Source organism: Musca autumnalis, unplaced genomic scaffold, assembly GCF_047663935.1.
Source record: "Musca autumnalis isolate F117 unplaced genomic scaffold, ASM4766393v1 scaffold_2, whole genome shotgun sequence".
Classification (NCBI taxonomy): Eukaryota; Metazoa; Arthropoda; class Insecta; order Diptera; family Muscidae; genus Musca; species Musca autumnalis.
Genome location: NW_027411755.1, coordinates 98,539,531 through 98,562,496, shown reverse-complemented (window position 1 = coordinate 98,562,496; position 22,966 = coordinate 98,539,531). Strand labels below are relative to the sequence as shown.

Below are 22,966 nucleotides of genomic sequence, written 5' to 3'. Positions count from 1 at the left end.
GGAGAATTGCACAAGATCAGGACATGATAACAAAAAATAATCAATGAGAGACGTCGAACCATGCGCAATATCATAATGGGTTGGTATAGAATTATGTACTACAGATAGATTTATATTATTACAACTATTTCTAACTAACACAGATTTCCTCATATCAAATAAATTATTATTAAAATCACTCATTAATATCACAGTCGAATATCTTACAACTAAATCGGAAACAGTATCCTCAAATTTAAGAAAATCACCATGCGGTAAATACACAACACCTAATAGAATCTTAGAAGATCCTACAACACTTTCAATGAAAATAAATTCAACTTCACCATACAAACAACTACAATCAACTACTTTATGCCTAATTCCATTCCTCAATTACATTGCCACGCCGCCACCTCTTCCCTCAGGCCTGTCATGACAAACATAACCAGGAATATCAGCCACATTCCTTGACATATATGGTTTGAGCCACGTTTCGCTTACACCTACAACATCCAAATATCCTCCACCCAAAATATCTCTAACTTCATTTATTTTAGACGATGTATGATTAACACAGAAACTTTGGCAGTTAAAATTCCCAACATTTGAATTTTCTCTGTAATTGCATAACTGTGAAGACAAGAAACTGTTATCATTGACAATGGTTGGAAATAAGCTCATGACGTTTCTAATAAATAACATCTGGCAGAAAAATTGTAAAAAAAATCATAAAATCATATACTGAGTACTAACTACACTCAACAACATTACTGACATTTGCAAAACATTTTTGACATTAGCTGTGTCTTTTTACGTGATAATTTGTAATAATTATTACTAATATTTCAGATTTTGACAGTTGTATAATGGAAAAGTTGCTGAAAAAGACGTTTCAGCAAGATTTAGTAAGTAAAAAGCTATTGTTGTAACAGATTGCTTATACATCTACCTTAATAATTCTCTTTCAAAATAAATGGGAGAGAATTTAGTGGGTTTTTGCATTAGCCTCCCTAAGAGAGTATTTCCTTTGGTAAACGACGGGGGATGAGAAGTTGTTCACCTGTAAAGTGAAGGCTATGAATATAAAATATTCTTTTGCAGAAATGCTTATTTTTTAACTTATTTTTTAACGACTGCAAAAACTAATTTTTGGTTAATGAGTGCATACATTTGTATGTTTTTTTTTTAAATTCTAATTTTATTACAATTTCTCAAACGACTGCAAAGGGCTTTTCCCAAACTCCTTGTTATTTTTATTTATATTTTTTTTTCTATAAACCGACAACAAAAATAAATTTTTACATTTATAACAAAAAGACAATAAGAAATCTTTCATTTTGTTTGTTTACGAAAGGCAATTTGGCTACGAGAAATTACTCGCAAATTTATGTTCGATTACTCGACAACGACTCGATATTGAATTACATAATTAGGCCCCAGTTCAACCGAAAATAATAAGTTTTTGTTAGTACGGATATATGCTTTTAGTTGTTGCAATGTCAAAGTTGGTACTTTTTTGTGTAAAAAGATTTTATGTTTTAAAATATACTCTTTTTGTTGTGTTAGCGTAGTAAAATCAATGTGTGTATGTATATTGAAAATTATGTTTCACAAATATTTTCTAAATTATCTGTACTAACAAATTCAGTAGTCTTTTCTTGCCACTTTTTGCCCTTTTTTTTTAAAAAAGACGTGTTTTTACCTTACACCACACTGTGGTAAGGGGTATTATGCCTTTGTGCATTTGTATGCAAGAAAAGAAAACGAGATAGACTCATAGTTCATTCTAGGCATATGCATAGAATCACTTTCTGAATCGATTTATGCATGTCCGTCCGTCCGTTCGCAACGTACAGGTCGCATTTATTGTCCGATTCAGCTGAAATTTGGGGAATATCATTTTTTTAGCCAAAGTAAAAACGCTATTGCTTTTGGTGAAAATCAGTTCAAATTTGAATATAGCTCCAATATATATATTTTCGGCCGATTTCATGTATTTGCTGCAACAAACACGCTATATATTTTTGATTTCAATAAAAAATGGAACTCGTGATTCAATTCAGTCAAAACTAAATGCGCCAAATTATATCGAAATAGGATCAGATTTGGATATAGCTCCCATATATATTTTCGGCCGATTTCACGTATTTAATTCATATTTAGAGAGTGAGAGGGTAGAAAACAAGTCTGTAATATTTTTTAAAAAAAGGGCCAGCTTTTGTCATAGGTCCCATATAACAGAATTTAGATATTTTTGGTGTTTTAGCGATACTTTATAACCGATTCGGCTGAAATTTGGTATTCCGAATTCTTGGAAGTTGGCGAAAAAAATGATATTCCCCAATTTTCAGCTGAATCAGACAATAAATGCGACCGGTACGTTGCGAACGGACGGACATGCATAAATCGACTTAGAAAGTAATTCTATGCAAATGCCTAGAATGAACTATGGTTCTATCTCGTTTCCTTTTGTTGCATACAAATGCACAAAGACATAATACCCCTTACCACAGTGTGGTGTAAGGTATAAATACGTCTTTTTTAAAAAAGGGGGCAAGAAAAGACCACTGAATTTGATAGTACATATAATTTAGAAAATATTTGTAAAACGTACAAACGGTTTATAGAAAAAAAATAAAACTAACAGGAGAATTTGGAAAAATCACTTTGCAGTCGTTTGAGAAATTGTAATAAAATCAGAATTAAAAAAAAAAAAACAGACAAATGTATGCACTCATTAATCTAAAATTAGTATTTGCAGTCGTTACAAAAAAGTTAAGAAGTAAGCATTTCTGCAAATTAATATTTAATATTCATAGCCTTTATTTTATAGGTGAACAACTTTTAATAAAATACATTTTAAACATTTCATCCCCCGTCGTTGAACAAAGGAAATACTCTCTTAAAGAGGCTAATAGTACGGTTACACTAGAGTTTTTTGCATGGTTGCGGAGTCGGAGTCTAGCAAATTTCGGAGTCGGAGTCGTGAAAAAAGCTCGATTCGGGACAAAATTCTCTTTTTATTTATTTACACAACCAACGAATGCCCTAGTGGAAAAAATATGTTGATGAGATATAATATGCAAAGTATTGTAGACAAAAAATTTAATGTAATTTCTATAAAAAAAATCTTAAACCTAAAACCTAACGTGCTGTGCCCTAAAATTGTATGACGAAGAATAATTTAGAGAAAAACCGTTGGCAACGATGTGAATTTCGGATTGGATGATTAAGCGTAGACAGATAGTTCAAAAGCTTTCGCTTGAAAGTATAAGTATGAACAGAGAAATTTTTGAGCTGCTTTGGTAATAAGTTCCATACCCTGGCAACACGAATCGCATATGAACAATAATACAAGGAGACTTTAATGCCAAGGTCGGAAACCAAGAAGTTAAAAATATTACGGGAAAATATGGCCTAGGCGAACGAAATTATAGAGGAGATAGGCTAGTGCAATTCTGTCAGGAATATCGTATGAAAGTGAGCAATACGTGTTTTTCCCAACATCCCAGATGGTTATACACCTGGAAATCCCCACAGGACAATGAAAACCAAATTGCGAGAAACCAAATAGACTACATCCTAATAAATAAAAGATATTTCTCCAGTGTTACAAAATGTTCGACATATCCAGGAGCATATGTGCCATCGGACCACAACTTACTCGTCGCAAATATACGAATTAAACTTGCATCGAATCGGACAAAACTACCTCAAAATAAACTGAATATAGAAAAACTTAAAGACTCGGCAATTAAATACAATATTAATATACAATTACAACAGTTGAATGAAGAAAATGTGCACACATTGTGGAACAAGGTGAAAGATGTTATAAACACGACTGCAAAGAACATACTGGGAAAGAGAACACCATCAAGAACAGAAGAATGGATTACCGACGAGATTCGAGAACTAGGGAATGAACGAAGCAAGTACAAAAATAAAAATTATGAAAAATACTGGGAGATAAACAGGGAAATACGATCCGCGACCCGATCAGCCGAAAATGCTCTATTGAATGCCAAATGCCAAGAAATTGAATTCTTACAAAGTATACATGATGATTTCGACCTCCACAAGAAACTAAAGGAATCCGTCGGTGTATATAGAAAGAAAATATCTAATCCAGTTTTAATGAACGAAAACAATGAAGCTGTCTTTGACTTGGATGGAAAGAAGCAGATATGGGAGGTATACATCACCAATCTTTTTACTGATAACGAACGATCACCCTATGGAGAGGTTTTGCAAATTTCAAGAAGGGGAACACCTATAACACGTAACGAAGTAGAATGCGCTATGAAATCCTTGAAAGATAAAAAGGCTACAGGACCGGACGAAATCCCATCAGAATTGCTAAAGCTTATTGATTCCAATAACGTACAACTTTTAATCAACCTTTTTAACCACATATATAACACTGGAAACTATCCAGAAGAATGGCTCAAATCCACCTTCATCGCAATTCCCAAGATAAATAATGCAAAGAAATGTAGTCCCTTCAGACTCATTAGCTTAATGAGTCATGCTTTGAAAATATTTCTAAAAATAATTCATAGCAGAATATATACTACATGTGAAGCACACATGGGAAATACCCAATTTGGGTTTAAAGAAGGAATGGGCACAAGAGAAGCATTATACTGCATTCAAGTTGTAACACAGAAATGTAGAGATGTCCAGAAGGATGTGTTCATGTGTTTTATTGACTATGAAAAGGCATTCGACACCGTCAAACATGACAAATTAATAGAAATCTTGAATACTATTGGAATACCAGAAAACGAACTCCAGTGCATTAAAAGTCTTTATTGGAATCAGTCGGCACGAATTGACGTAAGTGGAGAACCCACAAGAGAAATTGCCATATCAAGAGGTGTTAGACAGGGATGGCTTTTATCTCCCCTGTTATTCAACGTGTATTCAGAGAAAATATTCCAAGAAACACCCGAAGGAGAAAACATCGGAATCAGAATTCATGGGAAACTAATCAACAATATAAGGTATGCGGACGATGCTACGTTACTGGCAGGGAGCATATCCGGTCTACAAAAACTAGTAGAGAAACTGGCACGTGTAAGTGAGAAATATGGTCTTGAAATCAACATGAAGAAGACGAAGTACATGATCATTAGCAGAAAAAATCCCCATGCTGAGGTGAACTTAAAAGTACAAGGTAAAGAAATAGAAAGAGTGAGAACCTTTAAATATCTTGGGATGTTAATAAACGACAAATGGGATCCCTCGAAAGAAATAAAAAGTCGAATAGAGATGGCGCGAGATGCTTTCTGTAAATATAGTAAAACCCTGAAAAGTCGTGACATAAACATAACAACAAAAATACGTTTTATAAAATGTTATGTTTGGTCGGTGCTGTTATATGGAACAGAAGTTTGGACGCTCAAATCCTCTGATGAAAGAAAATTGGAATCCTTTGAAATATGGATTTACCGGCGAGTACTGAAAATACCATGGACTGCGAAAATTTCTAATGACGAAGTACTAAGAAGGATGAATATAAGCCGGCAATTAATAACAACTATAAAAAGGCACAAAATAGCGTATCTGGGACATGTATTAAGGAACAACAAAAACATAATTTTACAAGCAATTCTGAAGGGAAAAATTTAAGGAAGGCCAGCTAGAGGAAGGAAAGAAACATCCTGGCTCAAAAACATCATGGACTGGACAGGTTATACCAACGAAACTGATCTGCTGAATGCTGCAAAACACAGAGAGCTGACAACCATTATACAATAAGATAATAATTAAAATGCGATAAATATTAAAAAAAGATGAATTGTACGATCACTTATATCCGGATAACGGATGAGTAAATAAAGAAGAGATTTAAAAACGTATTACTGTTAAAAAGATTAACCGCTAGTCGATATTTGCTAATACAGAAGAGAAACTATACACATCTAAGATTCAAACACGTGCAATATGCCCGGAAAAATTCAAGTCACTATCTATCTCAAATCCCAGACAAGAAGCAGAGCTAGTGAAAGCTACGTTGTAGTTTTGTATTGCAATAGAATGGTCAGAGAGCTCCTGCCGAATCCTACCAAACACTGCACATTTTGTCTTGTTTATGTTTATACGTATGTTGTTACGAATGCACCACTCAGAGACACGACCAAGATCATCATCTAGATTATGTATACAGTCAGAAAGAACGGAAGAACTAGACGTAAAAATTTGCATAAATGCTGAGTGCAAAATTTTGGACACACGCACAAAGATTATTCACATACAGCATACAAAGTAATGGACCTAAAATAGACCCCTGAGGAACGCCACAATGCAAAGAAGATGTGTTGGATACATAACCGTTACTAACAACAAATTGCGATCGCACAGAATTGGCTGAATGAGATCACAGGACAAAAATGAAAACTCATTATACAGTTTGCGAAGAAGGATATTGTAGTCCACGGAGTCAAAGGCTTTACTTAAGTCCAAAATTGCGAGGATACCTACTTTTTCCATATCAACACAATGACGAATTTCATCAGTCAACTGTATTACAATGCTTTGGTGTTTACGAAACACAGATTGACAGCTGTTTATTAAAGACGACGAATCAAGATGGGCACAAATTTGTTCTTTAAGTAAAACCTCAAGGACCTTAGATAAAGCAGGCAATATTGATACAGACCTAAATTCAGAACACAATGAACCCGAATTTCCTTTTTTCAAGATTGAAACAACCTTCGCCAGCTTCCACCCTGAGGGAAATTTCCGAGTCATAATGATTGTATTATAAAAATGTAGAAGATGTTCAGAGATATATGGATATATAAATTTAAAAAATTTTATGGGAATAAAATCAGCTTCTACCGCATTGGACTTAATACTGTTTATTGCACACATTAGTTCATATTCTTCAAGATTACGAAAGCAGAAGTCATTCTCACGATTGTCACGAGGTATACTTGAGGAGAAAGACAAAACAAACAAAACATTGTTCCACAACATCCCATACGGGAGAAGGGAGACTTCTCTCTCTTTATTTCTCTCAGAATTATTTTGCACAAATGCTCTATATGCAAGATCTCTATTAAAAATGGCATTACGAACCTTAGCAGTAAACCAACTTTTCCTATCAGGATAAATAACCCTGGTAATTTCAGGTACATGAGTGTTAAATCGGTATCATTTGTCACATATAAATGAGAGTAATCACGGCTAAAAATATCATTAATAAGAGAATAAAATTTATCGCACTATAATCTCGATAAGAAGCATAAGTGGGAGCTTCAGATTGAAAAGACATATTGAATCAGCAAAAACGCATGGTAGGAGTTAGTAGCTGGAAAATAGAACTGATTGTTCTTTAAGATAGACTGAAGACAACTAACGAGACAAAAATCGATTAGGGAGCTAGAATTATGATTAACATCGTAATATGAAGGTTTATTATTGTGAAGAACTGTAAGGTTGCATCTCGTAAGCATGTGCCTAAGACAATCATACTTACGACGTGAGAAAATATCAAAATTGAAATCGCCAACAACAACAATATTTTCAAACCTTGTAACTATGTCAAGTAAACAATTTTCAAAAAAGTCAATATCACCACGCGGCAGATAAGTGACACCAACTACAAAATTATGTTCAGTAGTATTTATTTGTAGGAACAATGCCTCGCAACTAGGCTCAGAAACAGACAATAAGACTTTGGCATTTATCTTCGCAGAAATATAAAAAGCAACACCACCTCCGCAAGGATAGCAACGATCATTACGAAACAGCTTGTAGCCAGGTGTTTAAATACTTTTACTGGAAACATATGATTTCAACCATGTTTGCGCAAAGCCAATTATATCAAGTTTGCCACTGAGCAAAATATTTTTAGTTCATCAAACTTAGTAGATCTACAACTAGGCTTGATAGATTGGACATTACAGAAACCAATATTAGATAATCCGAAGCTGTTGTGACAAAAAGAATAAATAAAAGGGTCATCACCAACAATTTCTCCTATGCGGTCACCCGAAGTCATAAAATAAACCTTGCAAGGCCTCAGGAGTCAAATTGTCGTTAAGGTAAATGCGCGATTCAATATCGCTTGGTATGACAGATGATAATTTCAAAATCTTTTGAGTCATATACTTCTTCATGACTGCATCTCGCTTAAATGTGGAGTTGAACTTAATAAGCATTGTCATTCTATTCTTACCAAACCAAAATGAAGCATTGATGTCATATTCATTCACTTGCACCCCAAGTGCTAACGGTATTTTTAGTGCAACTTCATTTCGTACAATGTTGGATTGAACATTACAGAAACCAATATTAGCTAATCCGAAGCTGTTGTGACAAAAAGAATAAATAAAAGAGTCATCACCAACAATTTCTCCTATGCGGTTACCCGAAGTCATAAAATAAACCTTGCAAGGCCTCAGGAGTCAAATTGTCGCTAAGGTAAATGCGCGATTCAATATCGCTTGGTATGACAGATGATAATTTCAAATTCTTTTGAATCATATACTTCTTCATGACTGCATCTTGCTTAAATGTGGAGTTAAACTTAATAAGCAATGTCATTCTATTCTTACCAAACCAAAATGAAGCATTGATGTCATATTCATTCACTTGCACCCCAAGTGCTGACGGTATTTTTAGTGCAACTTCATTTGGTACAATGTTGGAAGGAAGACCGGAAAACAATATATCACTCCTAGCAAGCTGATGACGCAAGCGATTACTTTCAGCTTGTAGCAGAGCGATTTTCTTTTCAGCCGATGCATTCATCGATTCACACTTTATTCGAATGTCCTCAAAGACTTTTATGACGGGAGCAATATTTTTATCAATTTCTTTGCGTATTGTTTCTGGCAAGGAATTGATAAGCTCATCAAGCTTTATGCTAAATTGTTCAAGGGCAGCCTTGTCATTATGATTCATCATCACAAACGCTGAACACTCCATGCAATTCCAAACTATAGCAACATTTTTCTTCAACAAAACGTCAAAACACCATCAGAAAGACCGGAACACTTTTTTAGCTGAAACCATTGTTCGCATATGCAGCAACTCTACGTGGCTGAATGCGTGCTGAAACACGATTTTCGTATGCTTCGACTTTTGACTTAAAGCCGGAAGAACATGCAACTTAATGAATTAAGCCAAAAATCCTCTCATGTGACGAGGACTTCTGAAGTTAGGTGCTTGAAAACTTTACATAATATTTTAGCCACGTGACGGATTTGGTAGTAATTTTGTTACATATACAAATCCTGACTGCAGGAAATGCTGCAAACGGTTCGTAGATGACGATCCGATCATTGCCCGTAATGGTATAAAAATCAAAAACATTGCTGGGGCTTTGCTTAAAATATTATGTTATTGGAATTCCAAAAATTCCAAAGCCTTTCAGTAAGGACTTGCCACATGTTTTATTTTTTTTATAGAAGTCCTGCAAGTCTTTTGCTAGAAGTCCACTGGTTTTTCCATCTTGTGTTCTTCTATGAGAAATCCTACTGATCATCAATATGAAGACCAACATATTTTCTACATAAGTCCTAAGATCTTCTAAGAGGAAACATACAAAGATGAGATTAGAACAATCTCTATGCAAAGACCTATTGGTCTGCCTATGTTTTGACTGGTGTTCAGGATAAATCTGGAAAATTTTAATACAATTTTTCATTTAATTCCTTCGGGTACAATTTCACAAATTTTCAAAATGTGTAGGCTTCTATTTAGTACCACAAACATTTGGATTGGATCCAGTTTAAGACCAGGTCTTGAATTGCTTACCACATGTAGAACTTATGATCCGGATTACACTTGCATAAATTTACAAGTTTTATCATTTGGATTAAACAATCCGAAGAAGATTTTGTTTTCATATCCCACATTCTTGAACAAAGTTTTTCTACTTCAGAACCTCTTATACAAGCGATAAAATTTTGATGAAATACGTATGCAGAGAAATGCTATTACGTATGCAGAGAAATGAAAATAACATATAAGCAGATATGGTCCAAGTATAGGAAAAAGTTAAAAACCGTGCATGTTTTATTAATTTTCCGGAGTCGTGAAAAAAACTGGACTGGAGTCCGAGTCGAAGGAAAGATGGCTCGACTCCGCAGCGAATTACAGTACGAGGCGGCTTGTTTTCATTATACAATATCTATTTCTACCAGTTTTTGCGAACCAAATGTAAACTAATATGTTACACTCTTCCCTGTTTACCAACTCACACCATACCTTTTTGAAAAAGTAACAACAACTTGTAACTTAAACTACATTCTACATACACGGTGCTCTTGAACCAACTTTAAATGGAAGGTGCTTACACCTGGGAAGCTCTTGCGGATTCTGACACTACAATGTTCACAGATGATAAAATAAAAAATCACCGGAGCGCTTTTTAAATAAATCGCGGTCAAAGTTCACATTTTTAGGGTTTTGTTAGGATTTCACGATTTTGTTGGGAATTTCAAATTTCCTAGTTATTTGCTAAAAAACGTTCAAACATCCCATCCTTGTCCCTCAAACATCCCAAAAGCGGCCAAATAAATAAGCCCACAAAAATATATGATGATCGGTACAGCCCTTCTCGACCTATAGTGAACACCGCTTATTTAAAAACAGTTCATTTTAGAGCGAAAGACTTTTGTTAGATGTATTATGCTTATTTAGTTTATTTTTCTTTATTTGTTTTTTTTTTTTTTATATTTATATTTTAATTAACAATTGACGGGAGCTGAGGGCGACTAACTCGTTCAACCATCGGTGGTTACCTCTCGACCAACAACGCCCACAAACACAATAACACCACACTCACTCTTGCGTTCTCGAGAGAGTAAAAAAATATTATATCTCTTAGTTTCTAATTGCTTAATAACTAGAACAGTTTACACTAGCTATCTAAACGAAAGGGTAAGGGATAAATGTACTACAATTCGGCTATTCTGACTACAAAGATCACCTGACTCTTTTCGAAACGGTTGCCTTACGGAACGATAAAAATGTCTGTAAGTGATAGTTCTAAAGGTTGTTCTGTAACATTGTTTGACGTCGAATCTGGCTGTTGTGAATCTTGCAAACTATTATTCTCGACCAAGAGTGTTGACCCCCGATGCCAATGTTTCATGTTGTGTGCTGCCCAAATGCCCTTGTAAGGGATTCGACTTTGTTGAAAACCTTCTCCATCTTGTATCGCATAGCGATAATTTTTTAACACCTCTGTTATAACAAACTTAGGCACAAATTTTTTAGATGACCCTGCGGTAGCATCTATGTTCCTTACCACGACATAATCACCTTTTTATATAGCGTTGGTTGTTTTCCTTTGGGGTCTGTATAACTTTTATTGTATTGTTGTGCGGTACGTTGTCTGCTGTCTGCAAGTTGTCTAAACGTGGCCAAATCTCTAGTTTCTTAATCTAAAATATTTTCTTTGATGTGATCTCGAACTTTCCCCCTTTGATTAACACCGAATAACATTAGGCTGGGATGTTCGTTTATCATTCTATGGCAAGTGTTGTTTAGTGCAAATTCTACAGTTTCTAATGTATTTACCCAAGTGGTACCAGTTTCTGTGTCCACTAACTTTGCAATCATTGGCCCTAAACTTCTATTGACACGTTCTACCTGACAGTGTTCGTTTGGCGAAAATGTCGCTATCTTAATGTGTTGTATATAATTTTCCTCAGTGAATTTGTTGAAATCATTCGAAGTGAAACAAGACCCTCTATCGGAAAAGATGTAGCGTGGTCTGCTGTAATATCTAAAATATTCACTTATCGCGTCTATAACTTCTTTAGTAGCGGTAGTTTTCGTAGGATACAATTTGACAAACTTGGAACAAGAGTCGACTACAACAGGTATGTGTTTTTTTGAACTATGTTTGTCAACCGGTCCGAAATTGTCTATGTGAATTACTACGAAAGCTTTCAGCGGTTTCGGTATATTACGCAGAAATCCTTTAATCGGACCACTCTTCGGCGAAAATGTTGTGCACTTCAGGCAATTCTGAATATGGTTCTTAACTTTGGTGTTTATGTTAGGAAACCAATAAGTTTTATGTATTAAATCTGTAACTCTATTAATACCGACATGTCCCATTTCATCGTGATAACGGTATAAAACATGAGATTCCATCTGACTGGGGACAACAAAATGCAACTTTCCTGTTTTAAGTTTTCTATAAAGAACGCCATTTCTCATTTCATGATATTTATCGTCGCTTGTCTGTAACTTTTCTCTAATTTTTGTTATTTCTGTATCTTTGTTTTGTGCAATAATTAAGTTTTCTTCGAAAGTATTCGTCTATACAATCATAATATCTAGTGCTCGACTTAATGCTTCTACATGTTGCATTCATTTTCCTTCTCTGTGTTCGACAGTATAATCGAAATTCTGAAGCTCTAATGCCCACCTAGCAATTCTCGGATTTAGTACTTTTATATTTAATGTAAGAGTTAGCGAATTGCAGTCTGTAATTATTCTGAACGGTTTGCCGTACAAATAAATACGAAATCGTCTGAGTGCATAAACTATGGCCAAGGTTTTCAGTTCGAAACTGTGAAAATTCGATTCGGCATCTGTTGTACGTCTAAAGAAATAAAACATCGGTTGCCACTTTTTGTAGTCCCGTTTTTGCATAAGGATGGCGCCGAAACCTAAAGCACTAGCATCACAATGTAATTCTGTTTCTGCCGACGGGTTGTATAACGCTAAAATTGGTGCTTGTAGGAGTTTACTTTTTAATAATTCGAACGTTTCAAGCTCTAGCTTGCCGAACACAATTTTTTATCTTTTCTAATCAAATCGTAGAGTGGTTTAGCAATTATAGAAAAATCTTTTATAAATCGTCTAAAATATGAGCAGAGGCCAATAAAGCTTTGTACCGAACGCACTTTGTCAGGTATCGGAAAATTTCGTATGGCTTCTAAACCCCTGTCGTCGGCTCTTAGACCTGACATTATCCCGCAAAAACTCGCACTTATCTAGACGCAACTCTAATTTGTTTTCGACTAATCTTAACATAACCTCTTTTAACATATAGTCATTCATAACAATCATAATATCATCTAAATAGACAGCAACATCCCCCATTCGAATAAGATCTTTGAAAACGGCATTTGTAAACATTTGGAAAACTGACGGGGCATTTTTTAAGCCAAACGGCATGCGCAGAAACTCGTATTGCCCTAGTGGCGTAATGAATGCTGTATATTTTATGGCATCTTCGTTCATAAAGACATGATGAAAGCCGTTCTTAAGATCTAACTTCGTAAAAATGTTTTTATCGGTTAGGGTTTCCAGCATATCATCTATTAACGGGAAAGGGTAATTATGTTTGGCTGTAACATTATTCAACTTCCTAAAATCTACGCACATACGTAGGTCTCCAGTTTTTTTCTTTACCAAGACTATAGGTGAAGCGTACTCAGATTCAATGGCCCTAATTACAACTTTTAGCAAATAGTCATCTAAGATTTTCTGTAACTCTTGTTTTTCTCCGCATCTCTAGTTTTTCAGCATACGAAACCGCCTTGGTGGGCAATTGAAAGGCTTGGAACTGTCCAGGGTAAGCTTCATTTCGTAACGTATATGCGGAACCTCTGGACATACCATACTCACGTAGGTTTCTTTGAACAGTACGTTTAGGTCGGCTAAAACACAATGTGGAACGTTACTTCCAGTCTGTAAATTGTAATCTAAATAATTTGACGAAATATCTATTGCTAATATTTTGTTTGCAAATTCTGAATATTTTCTGTCGGAATCAAACTCGGAAACTTGTAAATGATCTAATGGTCGCAATGGAAGCTCTAACTTTTGTCGTGGTTCTTGTACCAAATCTTGACCGAACAACGGTAGCTTGCTACCTGTTTCTTCCAAAAAATTCTGTTCCCAACAGCACCGAAAATTTCATTGAAAAATCAAATACCAGTAACTTCAATTCAATGTTCTTATTATTACATTTGAGGAAAACAAAAATAAATCCAAAAGTTAATAAAGAAGAATAATTTAGTCCAAAGTAATTAACATTTGAAGATGGCAAAACTTCCGTTCCGGCCGGCAACGCGTCTCTTCTTTTTTTTCGCACCCAGACACGGTGTGACCTGCTCCGCCACATGCATAGCACGTCCCTGGTTGACGTCGGGGTTTGTTGCAGTCGGCCGCATAATGACCCATACTGTTGCAAATATAGCAACGAACATCAGCTTTGTCTGCAGCAGCACTTCGTTTTCGGTAACTTTATCGCAGCCAACGATGTGCACAACTCGGTGACATTGCTAAATCTTTGCATTAAGGTTTGACGGCGAAGTTGTATATTGGGGATGCCATCAATGACGTATTCCAATAACTCAGCTTTGTCCAACTGTAATTTTTTTGATAACTGCACCTTGTCATCGCAATAGTCTGTAAAGCTTTCTCCATATTGCCATATGCGTCGTTCAAATGTTTTACGAGTCTCCATATTGCTTTCAGACGACCCAAACATGAAACAAAATTGGTCAAAAATGTCTGAGACGTCTTCAAACATGGTATAACGACGCGCTTGCAACCAAGACAATGGTCGGCCAACCAGCTTCATCGCGAATAGCAAGCACAAAGAATTGTCGGAAAGGTTGTACAAACGTTGGAGGTCACGCATCTGTTTAATCCAGAAGTTTGCGTTTGAAGTCCCATCAAAGTCTGGTATAAAATTGCTTACCAACTTACCTGCTTACAACAAATGTCGCTATCTTAATGTGTTGTATATAATTTTCCACAGTGAATTTGTTGAAATCATTCGAAGTGAAACAAGACCCTCTATCGGAAAAGATGTAACGTGGTCTGCTGTAATATCTAAAATATTCACTTATCGCGTCTATAACTTCTTTAGTAGCGGTAGTTTTCGTAGGATACAATTTGACAAACTTGGAACAAGAGTCGACTACAACAGGTATGTGTTTTTTTGAACTATGTTTGTCAACCGGTCCGAAATTGTCTATGTGTATTACTACGAAAGGTTTCAGCGGTTTCGGTATATTACGCAGAAATCCTTTAATCGGACCACTCTTCGGCGAAAATGTTGTGCACTTCAGGCAATTCTGAATATGGTTCTTAACTTTGGTGTTTATGTTAGGAAACCAATAAGTTTTATGTATTAAATCTGTAACTCTATTAATACCGACATGTCCCATTTCATCGTGATAACGGTATAAAACATGAGATTCCATCTGACTGGGGACAACAAAATGCAACTTTCCTGTTTTAAGTTTTCTATAAAGAACGCCATTTCTCATTTCATGATATTTATCGTCGCTTGTCTGTAACTTTTCTCTAATTTTTGTTATTTCTGTATCTTTGTTTTGTGCAATAATTAAGTTTTCTTCGAAAGTATTCGTCTATACAATCATAATATCTAGTGCTCGACTTAATGCTTCTATATGTTGCATTCGTTTTCCTTCTCTATGTTCGACAGTATAATCGAAATTCTGAAGCTCTAATGCCCACCTAGCAATTCTCGGATTTAGTACTTTTTTATTTAATGTAAGAGTTAGCGAATTGCAGTCTGTAATTATTCTGAACGGTTTGCCGTACAAATAAATACGAAATCGTCTGAGTGCATAAACTATGGCCAAGGTTTTTAGTTCGAAACTGTGAAAATTCGATTCGGCATCTGTTGTACGTCTAAAGAAATAAAACATCGGTTGCCACTTTTTGTAGTCCCGTTTTTGCATAAGGATGGCGCCGAAACCTAAAGCACTAGCATCACAATGTAATTCTGTTTCTGCCGACGGGTTGTATAACGCTAAAATTGGTGCTTGTAGGAGTTTACTTTTTAATAATTCGAACGTTTCAAGCTCTAGCTTGCCGAACACAATTGTTTATCTTTTCTAATCAAATCGTTGAGTGGTTTAGCAATTATAGAAAAATCTTTTATAAATCGTCTAAAATATGAGCAGAGGCCAATAAAGCTTTGTACCGAACGCACTTTGTCAGGTATCGGAAAATTTCGTATGGCTTCTAAACCCCTGTCGTCGGCTCTTAGACCTGACATTATCCCGCAAAAACTCGCACTTATCTAGACGCAACTCTAATTTGTTTTCGACTAATCTTAACATAACCTCTTTTAACATATAGTCATTCATAACAATCATAATATCATCTAAATAGACAGCAACATCCCCCATTCGAATAAGATCTTTGAAAACGGCATTTGTAAACATTTGGAAAACTGACGGGGCATTTTTTAAGCCAAACGGCATGCGCAGAAACTCGTATTGCCCTAGTGGCGTAATGAATGCTGTATATTTTATGGCATCTTCGTTCATAAAGACATGATGAAAGCCGTTCTTAAGATCTAACTTCGTAAAAATGTTTTTATCGGTTAGGGTTTCCAGCATATCATCTATTAACGGGAAAGGGTAATTATGTTTGGCTGTAACATTATTCAACTTCCTAAAATCTACGCACATACGTAGGTCTCCAGTTTTTTTCTTTACCAAGACTATAGGTGAAGCGTACTCAGATTCAATGGCCCTAATTACAACTTTTAGCAAATAGTCATCTAAGATTTTCTGTAACTCTTGTTTTTCTCCGCATCTCTAGTTTTTCAGCATACGAAACCGCCTTGGTGGGCAATTGAAAGGCTTGGAACTGTCCAGGGTAAGCTTCATTTCGTAACGTATATGCGGAACCTCTGGACATACCATACTCACGTAGGTTTCTTTGAACAGTACGTTTAGGTCGGCTAAAACACAATGTGGAACGTTACTTCCAGTCTGTAAATTGTAATCTAAATAATTTGACGAAATATCTATTGCTAATATTTTGTTTGCAAATTCTGAATATTTTCTGTCGGAATCAAACTCGGAAACTTGTAAATGATCTAATGGTCGCAATGGAAGCTCTAACTTTTGTCGTGGTTCTTGTACCAAATCTTGACCGAACAACGGTAGCTTGCTACCTGTTTCTTCCAAAAAATTCTGTTCCCAACAGCACCGAAAATTTCATTGAAAAATCAAATACCAGTAACTTCAATTCAATGTTCTTATTATTACATTTGAGGAAAACAAAAATAAATCCAAAAGTTAATAAAGAAGAATAATTTAGTCCAAAGTAATTAACATTTGAAGATGGCAAAACTTCCGTTCCGGCCGGCAACGCGTCTCTTCTTTTTTTTTCGCACCCAGACACGGTGTGACCTGCTCCGCCACATGCATAGCACGTCCCTGGTTGACGTCGGGGTTTGTTGCAGTCGGCCGCATAATGACCCATACTGTTGCAAATATAGCAACGAACATCAGCTTTGTCTGCAGCAGCACTTCGTTTTCGGTAACTTTATCGCAGCCAACGATGTGCACAACTCGGTGACATTGCTAAATCTTTGCATTAAGGTTTGACGGCGAAGTTGTATATTGGGGATGCCATCAATGACGTATTCCAATAACTCAGCTTTGTCCAACTGTAATTTTTTTGATAACTGCACCTTGTCATCGCAATAGTCTGTAAAGCTTTCTCCATATTGCCATATGCGTCGTTCAAATGTTTTACGAGTCTCCATATTGCTTTCAGACGACCCAAACATGAAACAAAATTGGTCAAAAATGTCTGAGACGTCTTCAAACATGGTGTAACGACGCGCTTGCAACCAAGACAATGGTCGGCCAACCAGCTTCATCGCGAATAGCAAGCACAAAGAATTGTCGGAAAGGTTGTACAAACGTTGGAGGTCACGCATCTGTTTAATCCAGAAGTTTGCGTTTGAAGTCCCATCAAAGTCTGGTATAAAATTGCTTACCAACTTACCTGCTTACAACAAATGTCGCTATCTTAATGTGTTGTATATAATTTTCCACAGTGAATTTGTTGAAATCATTCGAAGTGAAACAAGACCCTCTATCGGAAAAGATGTAACGTGGTCTGCTGTAATATCTAAAATATTCACTTATCGCGTCTATAACTTCTTTAGTAGCGGTAGTTTTCGTAGGATACAATTTGACAAACTTGGAACAAGAGTCGACTACAACAGGTATGTGTTTTTTTGAACTATGTTTGTCAACCGGTCCGAAATTGTCTATGTGTATTACTACGAAAGGTTTCAGCGGTTTCGGTATATTACGCAGAAATCCTTTAATCGGACCACTCTTCGGCGAAAATGTTGTGCACTTCAGGCAATTCTGAATATGGTTCTTAACTTTGGTGTTTATGTTAGGAAACCAATAAGTTTTATGTATTAAATCTGTAACTCTATTAATACCGACATGTCCCATTTCATCGTGATAACGGTATAAAACATGAGATTCCATCTGACTGGGGACAACAAAATGCAACTTTCCTGTTTTAAGTTTTCTATAAAGAACGCCATTTCTCATTTCATGATATTTATCGTCGCTTGTCTGTAACTTTTCTCTAATTTTTGTTATTTCTGTATCTTTGTTTTGTGCAATAATTAAGTTTTCTTCGAAAGTATTCGTCTATACAATCATAATATCTAGTGCTCGACTTAATGCTTCTATATGTTGCATTCGTTTTCCTTCTCTATGTTCGACAGTATAATCGAAATTCTGAAGCTCTAATGCCCACCTAGCAATTCTCGGATTTAGTACTTTTTTATTTAATGTAAGAGTTAGCGAATTGCAGTCTGTAATTATTCTGAACGGTTTGCCGTACAAATAAATACGAAATCGTCTGAGTGCATAAACTATGGCCAAGGTTTTTAGTTCGAAACTGTGAAAATTCGATTCGGCATCTGTTGTACGTCTAAAGAAATAAAACATCGGTTGCCACTTTTTGTAGTCCCGTTTTTGCATAAGGATGGCGCCGAAACCTAAAGCACTAGCATCACAATGTAATTCTGTTTCTGCCGACGGGTTGTATAACGCTAAAATTGGTGCTTGTAGGAGTTTACTTTTTAATAATTCGAACGTTTCAAGCTCTAGCTTGCCGAACACAATTGTTTATCTTTTCTAATCAAATCGTTGAGTGGTTTAGCAATTATCGAAAAATCTTTTATAAATCGTCTAAAATATGAGCAGAGGCCAATAAAGCTTTGTACCGAACGCACTTTGTCAGGTATCGGAAAATTTCGTATGGCTTCTAAACCCCTGTCGTCGGCTCTTAGACCTGACATTATCCCGCAAAAACTTGCACTTATCTAGGCGCAACTCTAATTTGTTTTCGACCAATCTTAACATAACCTCTTTTAACATATAGTCATTCATAACAATCATAATATCATCTAAATATACAGCAACATCCCCCATTCGAATAAGATCTTGGAAAACGGCATTTGTAAACATTTGGAAAACTGACGGGGCATTTTTTAAGCCAAACGGCATGCGCAGAAACTCGTACTGCCCTAGTGGCGTAATGAATGCTGTATATTTTATGGCATCTTCGTTCATAAAGACATGATGAAAGCCGTTCTTAAGATCTAACTTCGTAAAAATGTTTTTATCGGTTAGGGTTTCCAGCAAATCATCTATTATCGAGATAGGGTAATTATGTTTGGCTGTAACATTATTCAACTTCCTAAAATTTACGCACATACGTAGGTCTCCAGTTTTTTTCTTTACCAAGACTGGAGGTGAAGCGTACTCAGATTCAATGGCCCTAATTATAACTTTCAGCAAATAGTCATCTAAGATTTTCTGTAACTCTTGTTTTTCTCCGCATCTCTAGTTTTTCAGCATACGAAACCGCCTTGGTGGGCAATTGAAAGGCTTGGAACTGTCCAGGGTAAGCTTCATTTCGTACCTCTGGACATACTATACTCACGTAGGTTTCTTTGAACAGTACGTTTAGGTCGGCTAAAACACAATGTGGAACGTTACTTCCAGTCTGTAAATTGTAATCTAAACAATTTGACGAAATATCTATTGCTAATATTTTGTTTGCAAATTCTGAATATTTTCTGTCGGAATCAAACTCGGAAACTTGTAAATGATCTAATGGTCGCAATGGAAGCTCTAACTTTTGTCGTGGTTCTTGTACCAAATCTTGACCGATCAACGGTAGCTTGCTTCCTGTTTGTTCCAAAAAATTCTGTTCCCAACAGCACCGAATATTTCATTGAAAAATCAAATACCAGTAACTTCAATTCAATGTTCTTATTATTACATTTGAGGAAAACAAAAATAAATCCAAAAGTTATTAAAGAAGAATAATATAGTCCAAAGTAATTAACATTTGAAGATGGCAAAATTTCCGTTCCGGCCGGCAACGCGTCTCTTCTTGTTTTTTTTCGCACCCAGACACGGTGTGACCTGTTCCGCCACATGCATAGCACGTCCCTGGTTGACGTCGGGGTTTGTTGCAGTCGGCCGCATAATGACCCATACTGTTGCAAATGTAGCAACGAACATCAGCTTTGTCTGCAGCAGCACTTCGTTTTCGGTAACTTTATCGCAGCCAACGATCTGGACAACTCGGTGACATTGCTAAATCTTTGCATCAAGGTTTGACGGCGAAGTTGTATATTGGGGATGCCATCAATGACGTATTCCAATAACTCATCTTTGTCCAACAGTAATTTTTTTGATAACTGCACCTTGTCATCGCAATAGTCTGTAAAGCTTTCTCCATATTGCCATATGCGTCGTTCAAATGTTTTACGAGTCTCCATATTGCTTTCAGACGACCCAAACATGAAACAAAATTGGTCAAAAATGTCTGCGACGTCTTCAAACATGGTGTAACGACGCGCATGCATCCAAGACAATGGTCGGCCAACCAGCTTCATCGCGAATAGCAAGCACAAAGAATTGTCGGAAAGGTTGTACAAACGTTGGAGGTCACGCATCTGTTTAATCCAGAAGTTTGCGTTTGAAGTCCCATCAAAGTCTGGTATAAAATTGCTTACCAACTGCAACGACGTGTTGTTGTCTGCTACGTCTGTAACGTCTCTGCCAGCGGTGTTGGGCAAACGTCGTAACATTTCGTTTTCCCTAAGTATTAACTCTCGTTTTGCGACTGTAAATTTTGTGTATTGCCAAAAGTTCCTCCAAGCAGCCACTCACTAAGTTTGTCTTGTGTTAAATCCGGCACTTCTTCTGTTTGCTGTAGTTGTTGTTCTGTAGGTTTTGTTTTTTCTTCTTGTACCTCTTAATTTGGCAGAACTTCTTGTTTTTGTTCGCACTCATCAGTTTCTTTTGCCGCATTGTTACATTTTGTGTGTTTGCTCCCACCGCATTTACCTCTTTCTGTACATCTGCTTCACACGACTTTTTTATATCCATTTTACAAACCAGTTTTCAGTAATTTTTGTTCGTCTTGTTTTTTTGACGTTGTTGTTTTGTTTTACAAATCGGTTGTTTTTTTTACAAACCAGTTTTCAGTAATTTTTGTTCGTCTTGTTTTTTTGACGTTGTTGTTTTGTTTTACAAATCGTGTTTTCGGTAATTTTTGTTCGTCTTCTTTTTTTTCGTTAAACAAACTTGTTGATTTCAGGCAGATTGGCAATAATATTAAAAACATTTTTTACATTTTTTATGGAGAGGCGTGTTAATCCCACTCCTGAATTTTAGAGCGAAAGACTTTTGTTAGATGTATTCTTTTTATTTAGTTTATATTTCTTTATTTGTTCTTTTTTTATATTTATAGTTTAATTTCCAATTGACGGGAGGCGTGGGCGAGTGTGTGTTTATTCTTTTCGTTGTCTAACAATGACTAACTCGTTCAACCATCGTTGGTTACATCCCATTTAAGCTGACAATGTTCAAAGCTCAAAGATTTTCTCACAGTTAATGCGCCAGTGGAACATTAATTCGGTTTTATTTAGATTACTTATTAATGGGATATGTTTGTATAGAGCAATGAGGAGAAAAGAAAAGATAAATAAAAACACAGAGGAATCATTTCTTTTATAATAATAAATGTTTGCTGGTTTATTGAATTGGTTTTTTTCTTTGTAACAACAAGATTACCTTTTTGCTAGGTGCTTTCTCTTTTAAAGTTAAAAGTAAAGTGAACGCAGAGGTTCATTGGATCGCGGAGGATCTTAGTGATCGCAGAGGATCGGGTTTTTTACTACTACAACTACATTTATTTCAGTGAGAGCAGAGTATCTATGTATCAAAACGAGCAACCCGACAACAACCGTCGCACAGTGTTGCCGCTTCCATACAAAAGTGGACAAAAATAGAAGGAGTTGACCTAGGTTGATAAATTTTTGCAGAAGTACTTGTAAGGGCATAGGAATGAAATATTTCAACTTTGGTCCATATCGGTTCAGATTTGGATATAGCCCCTGTATAAGTTAGATACTTTGTCCCACAACTTCCCCTGCTCGATCAATCACGGATGCTGATTGGCGCACTGGCATCTCCTCTACAATTCCCTCTGCGGATACCGTAGTGTGCGGATCGTCGCTGGGCATCGGTTGTTGTCGGTTTGCTCACTTTGTTACACTTTGCTCTCACTGGAATAATTGTAGTTGTATTAGTATATGACATGAGATCCTCTGCGATCACTCAGAACCTCTGCGTTCACTTGTCATTAGTCACTAGTCGAGAAATAACGTCTACGCGTTATTACTAAAAGGCCTCTGTCGCCACTATCACCGATTACAAAAGGTAATCTTTTTTGTTGTATGAAAAGAGTCAAAAATAAACTTCCAGCATACCTATTATTATATTTAAATTGATACTGCTTGTGTTTTTATTTCTTTGGTTCTTTTCTCCCTCCACTGCTCAACATTCGGGAACCTGAGCTATCGTTGAGCTATCGAAGAAACCTATGGATTTCCCCTCCCTCACCTAAATATTTGGTCGCATCGAGCCGGATCGAAGCCAGCCTTTTTGTTGTCGCTGCTCCAGTTGCCTATTCCCTCCCTCTTGTATTGTGATACAACGAGATTTGAAGCATTTGTTGTTGTCTTAGAACGGACAAATATTGAAGAAAATTGCATCTCCTCTAAACAACAACAAATTACCATACTAACACCAGGTACGTAAACTCAGATTTCTATCAAAAGTGAGCTACCGCGAGTGTTAATATTTTTCGTTTGAGCAGTAAATAA

General features: G+C 36.2%; 1 protein-coding gene across 1 annotated transcript in view; it reads left to right on the top strand.

Moving 5' to 3' along the window:
- Positions 1-60: 60 nt before the first annotated feature.
- Ttc19 (tetratricopeptide repeat domain 19) overlaps positions 61-22,966 on the top strand; it is a 114,957-nt gene continuing 92,051 nt past the window's right edge. Inside the window, exons 1-2 of the mRNA XM_073968607.1 lie at positions 61-79; positions 832-887. Of these exons, the coding sequence (XP_073824708.1) occupies positions 61-79; positions 832-887 (75 nt within the window). The remainder of the gene's footprint in view (positions 80-831; positions 888-22,966) is intronic.